At 45.3% G+C, this 12,092-nt stretch overlaps 1 protein-coding gene across 1 annotated transcript; it reads left to right on the forward strand.

Moving 5' to 3' along the window:
* The first annotated feature begins 961 nt into the window (after positions 1-961).
* acaa1 (acetyl-CoA acyltransferase 1) lies at positions 962-5,685 on the forward strand. Its single transcript, XM_087842318.1, has 11 exons — positions 962-1,241; positions 1,706-1,799; positions 1,884-1,941; positions 2,011-2,090; positions 2,943-3,105; positions 3,442-3,522; positions 3,763-3,953; positions 4,026-4,205; positions 4,391-4,446; positions 5,084-5,229; positions 5,311-5,685. The coding sequence occupies exons 1-11, from the start codon at positions 1,056-1,058 to the stop codon at positions 5,384-5,386; spliced, it is 1,311 nt and encodes a 436-aa protein (XP_087698444.1). The 5' UTR covers positions 962-1,055; the 3' UTR covers positions 5,387-5,685.
* The last annotated feature ends 6,407 nt before the right edge of the window (positions 5,686-12,092 follow it).

A 12,092-nucleotide genomic window follows, 5' to 3' on the forward strand; every position in this document is an offset into this window, starting at 1 on the left:
AGTAAAAATGGTTAAATATTCTAATTTGTGAGATTGAATGAAATCATAAATAAATAATCTGACCTTTGGCTCGATGTGAATGAACAAAGATTTACCCTCAGTGTTTCTACATATAATAACGTGTGTTATAACCTATAACGCTTTCCTGTCACCTGGTGAAATATGCTGACGACACAGTTCTGTCACTGCTGTCAGGCCCTCACAGCACCACGGCCGCTCTGCAGGAGTTTGCAGAGCGGTGTGACAGCTCCAAACTTGAATGTGAGCAAAACCAAAGAGGCGTCGCCCAGAGGGAAGGCATTGAAATGCGGTGGTGACCTTCTCCAGCAGGCAGAGGGATCTGGCTGCTTCAGTCACGGGAAGCCAGTGGAGGGAGCTGAGGAGTACAAATACCTGGGAACCATCCTTGACAACCTCCTGAGATTCTCTGCCAACACAGAGGAGATTCTCAGGAGGTGCCACCAACGGCTACACCTCCTTAGGAAACTCCTTTGGAGGCAGCACGCCCATCATGATGACTTTTTACGATGCCTTCCTGGGAAGCATCATGACCTCCATCACCTGCTGGTTCCCCTCCCTCAGCCTTCATACAGGAACAGACTGCAGCGCTCTGCATCAGTGTCTGGCTCAGGTTTTCAGCCAACCTCAGACAGGCAGCCAAAATCATCAACGACCCCTCTCACATTCTTCACCCCGCATTTCAATGCTCCCCTCTGGGCGACGCCTCCGCTGCATTTCCTGCAGGACTGAGAGGAGGAGCGCCACCTTTGTTATTATCGCACTCTTATTGTCTGTTTATGCCCTGGCCTTATCTTCATCGTCATGCTGCTCTGTCGTATCTTACTCGGGGATAATTAACATTTTCTGATTCGGATTCTTTTCGTCTGACCTGATAAATCCGCTGCATGCGCGCGCTCTGTTTGTCCCCCCGCTCCTCCCGTCCTGGCTTTACGAACCCGGATGTTGTTGGAGCGGACTCTGTGTTCAGAGTCCAGTCTGGAGCCGAACTCCGCTCCGCGAGTCTCCTCTCAGCTCCTCGCTGCTCCTCCGCCGTCATGCACAGGCTGAAGATCATTTCCGGACACCTGAGTCTCGGCGGCTCGTCGAACTTCAGGCGGGACTTACGGAGGTCGGACTGCGGCTCGGCGGCAGCGGCGAGCAGTCGCAGCTCCCCGGAGGACGTGGTGGTGGTTCACGGCCGCAGGACCGCGATCGGAAAGGCCAAAAGAGGAGGCTTTAAGGTGAGTGCAGGTTACCTGCCAGCTGTGGCGAAGGTGAGGCCAGAAAACCAAGTTTGCTTTACGGTTATTTTCACTGTTTTTAAGCTGCAGTTCAGATGAAATTTAATATGACAGCCAAGTCACTTTATCATTAATCTTACTTTTTATTTCAGATTATTTTCTTTATTTGAGCAGTTTGTAGGTTCAGAGGCGCCGCGCAGCTGTTTGATCAGGTTTACATGGATATAAATACAAAGAAAATTCTCACAACAGTGTTTTATATATAAATTATTTGAATGTGTTGTTTGATATCACGCAGATTATTTTCTGTGAGGCTGACAGCATGTGGTCAGGATGACCTTTGACCTCCAGTCACAGCAGGCCTTTAAACGTGTTTTGCTGTGGTGGGATCTGGAGTGCGGGACTTTATTTATTTTCTTCTTCGTTGGTGTGAATAAAGTCCTGATTAACTCTTTAACCTCCAGGACACCACGCCCGACGAGCTGTTGAGCGCCGTGATGTCGGCCGTGCTGAAGGACGTCGGACTGTCGCCTGAGCGGCTGGGAGACGTCTGCGTGGGTGAGGCTTTGTCGTGTCTGCTCTGATGTGTCGGCTGACTCACCTGTCTGCAGGTAGGTGAAGATGTAACCTCTGTCTGTTCAGGTAACGTGCTCCAGCCCGGCGCCGGCGCACTGATGGCCCGAGTGGCTCACTTCCTCAGGTGAGTCTGACGCCTCTGACTCTGTCCTGCTGTTTGTCTGCGCTCCTCACCGCTCCGTCCTCCTTTCAGCGGCTTCCCCGAGTCGGTGCCCGTCTACACGGTGAACCGGCAGTGCTCCTCCGGCCTGCAGGCGCTCTTTAACGTAGCAGGTAACGCCGCAGTGCTCCCACTAACCCAACCGCCCGGTTTTTACCTGAATGACCGACTTCTGACCCGTGTGTGCAGGAGCCATCAGGAGCGGAGCCTCGCCTGCGGGTGGGTTTAACACTCGATCCTGATGTTTTAAAAAAAAAAAAAAAAAAAATTGAGTAAAGCTGAGAGTTTTAAAATATTTTTCATGTAAACAGGTGAAGTTTAATTTTTTTAAATAAACACACATAATGAACTATTTTACTTTTGTTAGCTAATTTATAAAAGTTACTATGCCATAGATGTACGGAGGCCCAGTGCTGCCAATAATTACCTCATAATTCATTAAAATGTTTATTATAAACAGTGAGTGAGGAGACGGTCGTGATTTTAAAAAGTCCAAATGTTTTTTCTTCCTCTAAAAATTCTAATTTGAAATAAAATTAAGGAGTCAGGAAAATTACAGGTTAGACACAAACAGATAATTTAGATTTGAACTTTAATCTGACATAATAATAATAATAATATCAACAATAATATCAATATCAATAATAATAATAATAATAATATCAATAATAATAATAATATCAATAATAATATCAATAATAATAATAATATCAATAATAATAATAATAATAATAATATCAATAATAATAATAATAATAATAATATCAATAATAATAATACTAATAATAATAATAATAATAATAATATCAATAATAATAATAATATCTGAATTTATAAAAAGTCACATTTGATTTAAAAACTAAACACAAATTGATCAAAAGTACATTAAAGTATGTGGACATACCATAATAATCCTGAGCAGATCACAGTCGTGGTCATGCACTGGGATTAAGCTCCTATGGCAGCGTTAACAGTAAACAGTTTTTATGACACACTGACAGAAGTGATGCGTTTCCTGTTTGTTTGCAGCGTGGAGAGCATGTCGCTGCGAGGGATCGGTAACCCGGGCGACCTGAGCTCCAGGCTGATGGACAACGACAAAGCCAGGGACTGCATCATTCCCATGGGGTGAGACGTTTTATAATTCCAGATTATGATCGTCGACGCACCGAGCATCGGCGAATCAGATTGCAGATCCTCTCCAGCTGAGAGGAGGACGTTTCAAATGATTTGTTGTTGTGGTTTCATAATTTATTGTTCCTGATGTTGCTGATAAACACTAAATATTCTCACACAGTATGTTTGAACAGACGTTCTGATCATAACCAGCTGCAGAAATGAGTCTGTGAGTCACTCCTGACAGGCGTCATTTTACTGGTTACATCTATAAAAAGCTGAAATTTGACTCCCAGCTGAAATGTTAACTGTTATTTTTGTCTTAACTGAGACGTGTTTGTTCTGCAGCATCACGTCGGAGAACGTGGCGGAGAGGTTTGGCGTCTCCAGAGAGACGCAGGACGCCTTCGCGCTCCGCTCCCAGCAGAAGTAAGAACGTCTCAGCAACACGCAAGAACCTCCTGCTCCATGTTTTCACTCCACGCGTGACATAAATAATCCGCTCGGTCCATCCCCACTTTAAGGCCGGCCCCCTTTAACTTTCCTCTGATTGGCTGCCTCCTGGAAGCTTCTGTCTTCTGTGACATCACAGAGACGCAAGAGCAGAAAAAACTTGAGTGTTTAGAGCCGTCGAGTCAAACAAACTGACGCGGTCCTTCCTCCACACAGTGCAGCGCGGGCGCAGAGGGCGGGTCTGTTCGACCGCGAGATCGTCCCCGTTACCACCAAGTTTGTGGACGACGAGGGCAAAGAGCGTCAGGTGACGGTCAGCAGAGACGAGGGCGTGAGACCAGGGACGACGCCGGAGGGGCTCGCCAAACTGCGGCCGGCCTTCAAGCCCGACGGCAGCACCACAGCAGGTCAGAGTTCGGGCGAGGCCGCAGAATGAATCTCGCTCGGCCGTCAGGAGCTCACGTGCTCGTTTGTCTCAGGTAACTCCAGCCAGGTGAGCGACGGCGCGGCGGCCGTCCTGATCGGTCGCAGGTCTGCGGTCGAGGCGCTGGGTCTCCCGGTGCTCGGGGTCCTAAGGGCCAGCGCGGTGGTGGGCGTCCCTCCTGATGTGATGGGCATCGGACCGGCGTACGCCATCCCTGCAGCTCTGCAGCAGGCAGGTAGGAAGTGTTTGTGCTCTGACGTGTCCTCCTCGGACCTCGGACCCAGAGATCTTTGTTCCAGTATCGTTAGCATGTTTCCTACAGCTTCCTCCTCCTAAAGCTGGGAGGCGGGGCTTAGCTCACCTGTGACGTGGAGGATGTGCAACTGTTTGTCCAACATGTGTGAGTTCTTCTCTCTGCAGGACTCTCTGTGGAGGATATCGATGTGTTTGAAATTAACGAGGCCTTTGCAAGTCAGGTGAGTTCGAGAGACGACGTATCGCTTCAGGCAGGTAGCTGCTCTCGCCAAGCTAACACTCCTGCCAGCAGGGGGCAGCATTTTGTATGTGAGTGTATATATGTGTGTGTATAAACTCAATCCCTTTTTTAGTCTTATTTACGGGTCGCACACTGGTGTGGTGGGCAGCATGGCTGCACCACAGCGAGAAGGCGGGGCCTTTCTGTGTGGAGTCTGTCTGTGGGGGTCCAAACAGTCCAAACAGTCAGTGGGTTGGTGGTGGATTGGCCACCTGTCCAGGGTGACCCCGCCTCTTGCCCTATGGTTGCTTGGATTGGCTGTTAAGGATACGTGGAAGAGAATGGATGGATGGTCTTACTGACCAATCAGAGTCAAGCATGATAACATTGTTTTTAAATATCACAGTGACTCTGTGCGCCACCTTGTGGCACAGTGTTGCAGTACGAGTTCAGCTTCAGTATCTCTGTAACACAGCACAGATAAAATATGAAGTCGTAGCCTCATCAAAGTGTTTCTACATGCAGGAGTTTACCCTTTGACCTCTCAGGCTCCAGACTTTTGCTTTTGTCTTTTTAAATAAAGATTATCACTTTAACCTTTAACCTTTGGCCCCCACGTCTGTGGCGTTTCCTCTCAGGCGGTGTACAGCGTGGAGAAGTTGGGGATCCCGCCGGAGAAGGTGAATCCGAACGGTGGCGCCATCGCTCTGGGTCACCCTCTGGGCTGCACCGGCGCCCGGCAGGTGGTGACGCTGCTCAACGAGCTCAAACGCAGAGGCAGGAGGTCGGTGTCGACGGTCACGCGTTCGCCTCCTCGTACGTTTGAAAACGCGTTCTCAGTGTCGCCCTCTTGTGTTCCCCGCAGGGCGTACGGCGTTGTGTCCATGTGCATCGGGACCGGGATGGGAGCGGCCGCCGTCTTTGAATACCCCGGACCGTAGCGGCTCAGACCGACCCGTCACGTGACCAATGGAGTCACGTCTGTCTCGGTCGACCTTCATGTTAACCTGTTAGAACATTTCTAACTGCAGCTGATTCAGTGCCTTTGTTTCCTGATGATTGATCATTGATAAACCAGCAAAGATCAATAACTCACATTTACTTCCTGTTAGCTGAGCTGCTCGGCACGATTGTGACGTTCAGAGCTGCATCAGGTTCAGCTCAGGTGTCTCAGTGACGCTGAAGGACCGACGAATGACTCTGCCTGTAATCTCTGTCAGAATAAAACATTTCCACATCATCTGACGTCCTGTCTCGCTTTCAGCTTGGGCTGTTTAGACTTCACCGTCTGTTTCATGGCAGTCTCTTACCACCAGGGTGCGCCGTTAGTGAAACGTCACAGTTTTCACACTGAAGCATCATCGAGGTCTCGTGTTTATTCTCGCCACCTCTGAGGTGGATGTGATCAGGTAACTTGGCAACGAAGGGCATATCCTAGCAGCGTGACTCTGCAGTGCTGGACTGTGTTTGTAGGTTTTCTCCCCAACAAACAACAATGTCGACGAACCGTTTTGCACCATCAAAGGCAGCTGTGCAGTAGCACCTGAAAGGCAGAGGACGATGCTAACCATCGCACAGAAAGTTGGACTTCTCGACATGCTAAGGGAAGGTAGAAGTTACTGTTCTTGCTTCCTCCACTTCTGTACCGTTGATTCATTAATGCTGAATTCTCTGCAGCTGATCTACTCTCATGTTCTGGACCTGAAAACAGGGTTTGATCTTTGGTTTCATCCTATAATACTGGACTTCGTCTATATACGTCTATGAAGGTTTGAACTTTGAGAGTTTAAACGAGAGAAAAGTGTAAAATGTTCCTGTCTGTCTGAGAAAAGAGTATAAAGTGTGCCGTGAGGGGTTTGACAGCCTTAAAACATCTGTAATCATTGTAAAAAATGAAGTTGGCTACTTCGCGGATTTCACCTATCGCAGCTTATCTTACGTAACTCCTGCGATAAACGAGGGACCGCTGTACCACCCTACCTAGATCTCTTGCCCTTTGACCCCCAAATTTTCTTGATCTGCCACTGTCTTGAAAGAGTAGTTGTCAAACAGCTAACAGATCATCTGCAGAGGAATATTTGAAGAGTTTCAGTCAGGTTTCAGAGCCCAGCACAGAAACTGGCTGCAGGGCTGTCATCGCTGCGACTCCCACTGCCATCCTGTTTCAGGGCCGCCCTTTTCCCTTCCAGCTACAATATCCCCGTTGCATACCTAACCAGACCCTCTTTTCCCAGTAACCTCTGCTGTTCAATAAAAACTCTTGTAAATATTTACAGTGTGTTTGTGTCCACTCTGTGCAAACCTCAGATTCATGACAGGATGATGGGCCTGCTCGGCAGGAGGAAAACAGGAAGACACCGGCTTTATTTTGTCCAAAGCAAATGAAAATCCTCACCTGTCTCTGGCAGGAAGGCTAACTGTAATGCTTGTTTCTCAAAGGATAAAATAAGTGTTGATTTAATCACAGCTTTGACTCACACTGCATTTGTTGGACAGAGGAAAAAAAATCCTTCACAGTAAAACCTGACGGTCCGTGCACAAGGAACTGTGCTCGGCTCCTCCCACAAACCTGCAATGCAACTGCTTCAACGTCAGAATCCAGAAATGAAACTGAGTGAGAGCTGCAGCTGAAACAAGAGCTTTAAACTGTCTCAACAACACAGCAGAGCTTCTGTCCAACAGTGGTGAGTACAGATGACACGTTGACACTGTTTTAGAGTCCAAACCAAATGTGACTTCCTGTCTATGTGGCAGGAAATCCAACTGTAAACATGTTCCTTCTCCGAAGGATAAAATAAGTGTTCATTAGACGAGTGACGAGTGTTCAGCATTTGCTGAACAGAGAAAAAGAAGTTTATCGTAAAAATGTTCCTCTGTGATCACAGTGCCTGAGAGGCTGCCTACTTTAACATCAAACAAATAAACTAAATCTTTATCTTGTTCCTTTGCCAGGGCGTGTCCCACTTTTGCTCCTTGTAAATAAGTATAAACCATAAAATTATAAATGAGAAGGAAAGAAGCTGTGAGCTGCAGTCAAGTCCTGTTTGTCTCTAAACAACTTTGAGCTCAGATGATCTGATTCTCTTCACAGGAACATCAAACTCAGTTCATCACATTCATTTTCACACCGCAGAGCTTCTGTCCAACACAGGTGAGTACAGATGATCACACTTCCTGTTTCTACACAAATCTTCTGCGACACGGGCGGTTGCCCGGGGCGGCATCGAGGGCGTCGGCAAAAATAAATAAAAAATGCTCGTACTCATGCTGCGCGACGTCAGCCAGCGCATATCGGGAATGTCACAGGCACCGATCGGTTTTCTATCGCCCGTTTGCTGGGAGTAAGGGCGCCTCCGTTTGCGAGGTGCGCCTGCTGCTTGCAGCGCAGGAAGGAGAGGGCGGGGCGGCGTCTAATAACCAACTAACAAAATAAAACAACACGAAAACAAACCAACAAACACGAAAACACCAGACATCATGATACAGACTTATAATTTGCGCCGACGTTTTCTCGAAACTCTATAAAGTGAGCGCGAGAGCCCTCGGTGCGCATGCTCGCTGCTGAAGTCAAAGTAAACTTTATTGTCATCTCCGCTAAAGACAGTCCAGCATATAGAGAGACGACGAGGCTCCAGTTACAGCAGCGCAAGTAAACAAACAATAAATATAAGAAGAGTAAGAAAATAAATATACACTTTAGGACTCGGGGTAAAGGATCAATAACAATTTAAAATGTACAGTTTGATGATTTAAAGCCTCACACACAACCCGTCGAAAGGGGAGGGGAGGGGAGGGGCCGGCTGCTTCCAGATGGAGCGCATTTCATTCATAATGATGTAAATCCAAGCCCATCATGTATTCATGATTTGAATCCTGGGTTGTGCGAAATCCCAGAAATTAGACAAAGTGAATCTGTGAAGTAATCATTTATTTATTCATGAGGAAGGTTATCCCAGGTTCTGTCCATCTTCATAATACGTGATAGTACAGGTAAAACAGGAAAATGTGGTGCTTTACATCATAAAGATTGTAATATGTAATATAAATGGTCTTTGAATTTGTGTTATAGTGGAACAGCACTAATTCTGATTGGAGACTGGGTTTGTAATTACAGACTGGGTTTGTAATTACAAACCCAGTGCTCACCAGTAGCATGCAGTCCTGAATTCACAGTGCTAAGGTTTCAAATCTATGAAGTATAATATCTGGCAGTCAAATAAAACAAAGAAAGTACTATTCAGTAGTATTTCAGCAGCATGTTTATTTTTAATGTTCACAGTTCACAGCTGAACCAAACTCTGGTTATAAAATAATAATAAAGTGCGTTTGTCTCATTTCAAGTAAAATGGGTTTTACATTCAAAGATAACAAGTTATTTTCAAATAAATGCTTAATTACTAATTAAAAAATAATGACAAGATGTAATTTGAGTTTCATCTTTTCTTCTTTTTCCTTAACTAGACTTCACACGTGAACCCTCTCAGCTTCAAGCCCTGTTTCTTTGACTTACTTCTTCAGATTTCTGCATCTGGTCTTCATGCAGTTTTCTTCCACATGCACTTTGAATAAATTATGTGACAAGCTGAGTAGCGCCACATGGAATTAGCTTCAATGCACACGATTGGTCTGTGTGTTTCCTGTGTACGTAGACTAAAAATAAGGCGGTGCAGATTAAAATAACTATACCGTAAATATGACAAAAGTTGTGCAGAGTAAAATAGAAACTCTCCATTAAAATCTAGTAATAGGTCAGGTCCTCTAAGAATGGGACTGGGACTGTATTCCAACTGCGGTTCACCTATTGGTGACCCAGGGTTGTTTTTTTTTAGATTTGACTATAACATGACTCCAGTAATTCAAATGTATTTGACTGATTTAGGCTGCGTTCACACTGCAGGCGAAAGCGCATCAAATCCGATGTTTTTGACCCTCTGCGACCCATATCCGATCTTGGTGTGACAGTGTGAACGGCACAAATCCGATATTTTCAAATCCGATCTGGGTCACTTTCGTATGCGGTCCTGAATCCGATACATATCTGATGTTTTAGAAAGCTGCTGTTTGATGGTCATGTCGCATTAAATCCGTCTTTTACGTCACTGACACAAGACAGATGCCAATTATCAGCGAACAGTGAAACTGTTGGGAAGACAAAGTGAACATTTTATTTGTTCTGTATAATCTGCAGATTCTGACAGAAATCTGCAACTATCCTTTGAAGCAGCGCTCCTCTAAAACAGCAATAAGGATCATTATTAGGTTATTTACATTATTATGTAAATAACAAAATAACTTAAAGCAAAAATTAGGAAACGTAAAGTCTGAAGTCTTTATATTAAGGTCCATCAGTCAAACAATACTGTTGCTCTGGGTCTAAACAGAGCCGTTGTGTGTGACGTCTTCTTTTGCGCATGCGGCCGCTTTGAGCGTTCACACTAGAGCGCGTTTGCTGTCACATTTTATTTGTCGTGTGAACGAGCAGACAAAAAAATCGGATTTGATCAAAAAATCGGAATTGAGCATCAAGACCTGCAGAGTGAACGTAGCCTTGGATTCTCATAAAAGGAGGGACGAACAGCTGAAGCAGTGGCGGTCCAAGCCTGTTTGGCGCCCTGGGCGAACACTCCCTCTGCCCCCCCCCCCCCCCCCCCCCCACACACACACACACACACACACACACACACACACACACAAACAAAACATATTAAGGATTGTACATTAACATAAAACTGTTGTGTACACACACATGTAACATAATGTATTGTTTGGAGTTTAGTCTGTTACTGTTACTATTTTTACCATTTCTTCTTGGAGCAACTGTAACCCACATTATTTCCTTAGAGATTAATAAAGTATTCTGACTCTGATAGTTTCAGGATGACCTGCCATTATCCAATCACACATCTGCTTACCTGCATCTGTTGCTCGTTTCTCTTCTTCTTCTTTTCTATTTTTTCTAAACTGAGCACCTGATGGCTTTGAACTTTTCTTGTTGGTTTTAATTTTGCACTCCAGTATGAACACAAATCCCCCAACCCAAGGATCACCACAACATAACCTAACAGACCTACACCTTAGGGACCACTAAATATGTGTGTTATGCTCTAGCAAAGTGTATGGCAGTGCAAAATAAGGGTTAAAAGGGTGTCCCCGCCCCGGTCCCCAAAACCAGAAGTCTATAGTAATTCAAATCTAGGAGACTGGACATACAGACACCTGTCTATATACGGTCCCATAGTTGATGGTGTATCTCACAAATCAAGTCATGAAATTGCCTTTAGACCTCTGGGAAAGAATTATATCAAGGCACAGGAGGAACAGAAATCTTTCTGCGGCAATAAGGTCCCAACAAGCAAAGTGGCTCCATCATCCATAAACGGATGAAGCTTGGAACCCCAGGACTCTCGCCAGAGCTGGCTGCCCTTCCAATCTGAGCGATCGGGGTAGATGAGCCTCTGATAGGGAGAGGACCATGAACTCGATGGTCACTCTGAAAGAGATCCAGAAGCAGAACTTTCCAGAAGGATGACCACCTGCAGCTCTTCATCAGTCAGAGCTGTATGGTAGAGTGGCCAGCCGGAGCCACTCCTCAGTAAAACCCCACTTGGAGTTTGCCAAAAGGCAGGCGAAGGACTCTCAGACCTCAGCCTGAATGCCAAGGTTTATGTCTAGAGGAAACCAGGCACGTCTACCCAATACCATCCCTCGAGTGAAGCATGGTCAATGTCAATTTTATTTCTATAGCACATTTAAAAATGACAAAGTTGACCAAAGTGCTTTAAGAGTTAGCTAATGAACAAGAGAAAACCATATAAAAATAAATGCAATTAAAGAAAACACAAGAAGAAGCAAATGTGATATATTGTTACACCATGAAATAAAAAACCCCCTGATGGTACTCAAACTGAACTCGAATTAACAGCCAATCAAAGAAGTGAGTTTTAAGGCGTGATTTGAAAAACTGTATAGACTCTGAAGTACGAATATCAAGTGGCAAGTTATTCCAGCGTCTAGGTGCTGCAACTGCTAAGGCCCAATCTTCTCTATGCTTTAATCGGCACCTCAGCTGTACTAAGAGCCAGACGATCTCAGTGTTGTATATGTTGAAGAGTTTGCTTAAATAGCTGGGAACCATACTATTTAAGGTTGTTAATAATAATTATAATACTATTAAGAGCATTAAGGCAACTGCTGTTGTGATTTGGACTATTATATCAATAAAACTGAATCGAAAATTAATTGAATTTACTAGCAATAAAGCTGAGCCAGGCACCCTCTCTGTTGTAAAGACCCACCTTTTAGCACATCCCAGCACACCCACTCACTTCACCAGATGCACCTTGTTTAGTTCTCTCACCTTTGATTGGGTGTGGTGCTGGTCCTTAATTGCACTCACCTGTCACACATTATATAAGGACTGCATTTACTTTTGGCTCTTTCTTCACTCCCACACAGGGCGGCAGCAGACCATTGGCAGTCCATGTGTGTCTTTCCTTCCTTCCTTCTTTGATTTATTGATTTGAGAATAAAAGGAGGACCCTGTGAATGATTAGATGACTGCTTATTCTTATTCTTATTCTAATTGGATGAGCCCATGATGCTGATTACTCAACCCTGAGCCTTCCTTCCTTCATAACATGGTCCTCC

This window comes from Neolamprologus brichardi, chromosome 6 (genome assembly GCF_056152115.1).
Source record: "Neolamprologus brichardi isolate AB-2024 chromosome 6, ASM5615211v1, whole genome shotgun sequence".
Lineage (NCBI taxonomy): Eukaryota > Metazoa > Chordata > Actinopteri > Cichliformes > Cichlidae > Neolamprologus > Neolamprologus brichardi.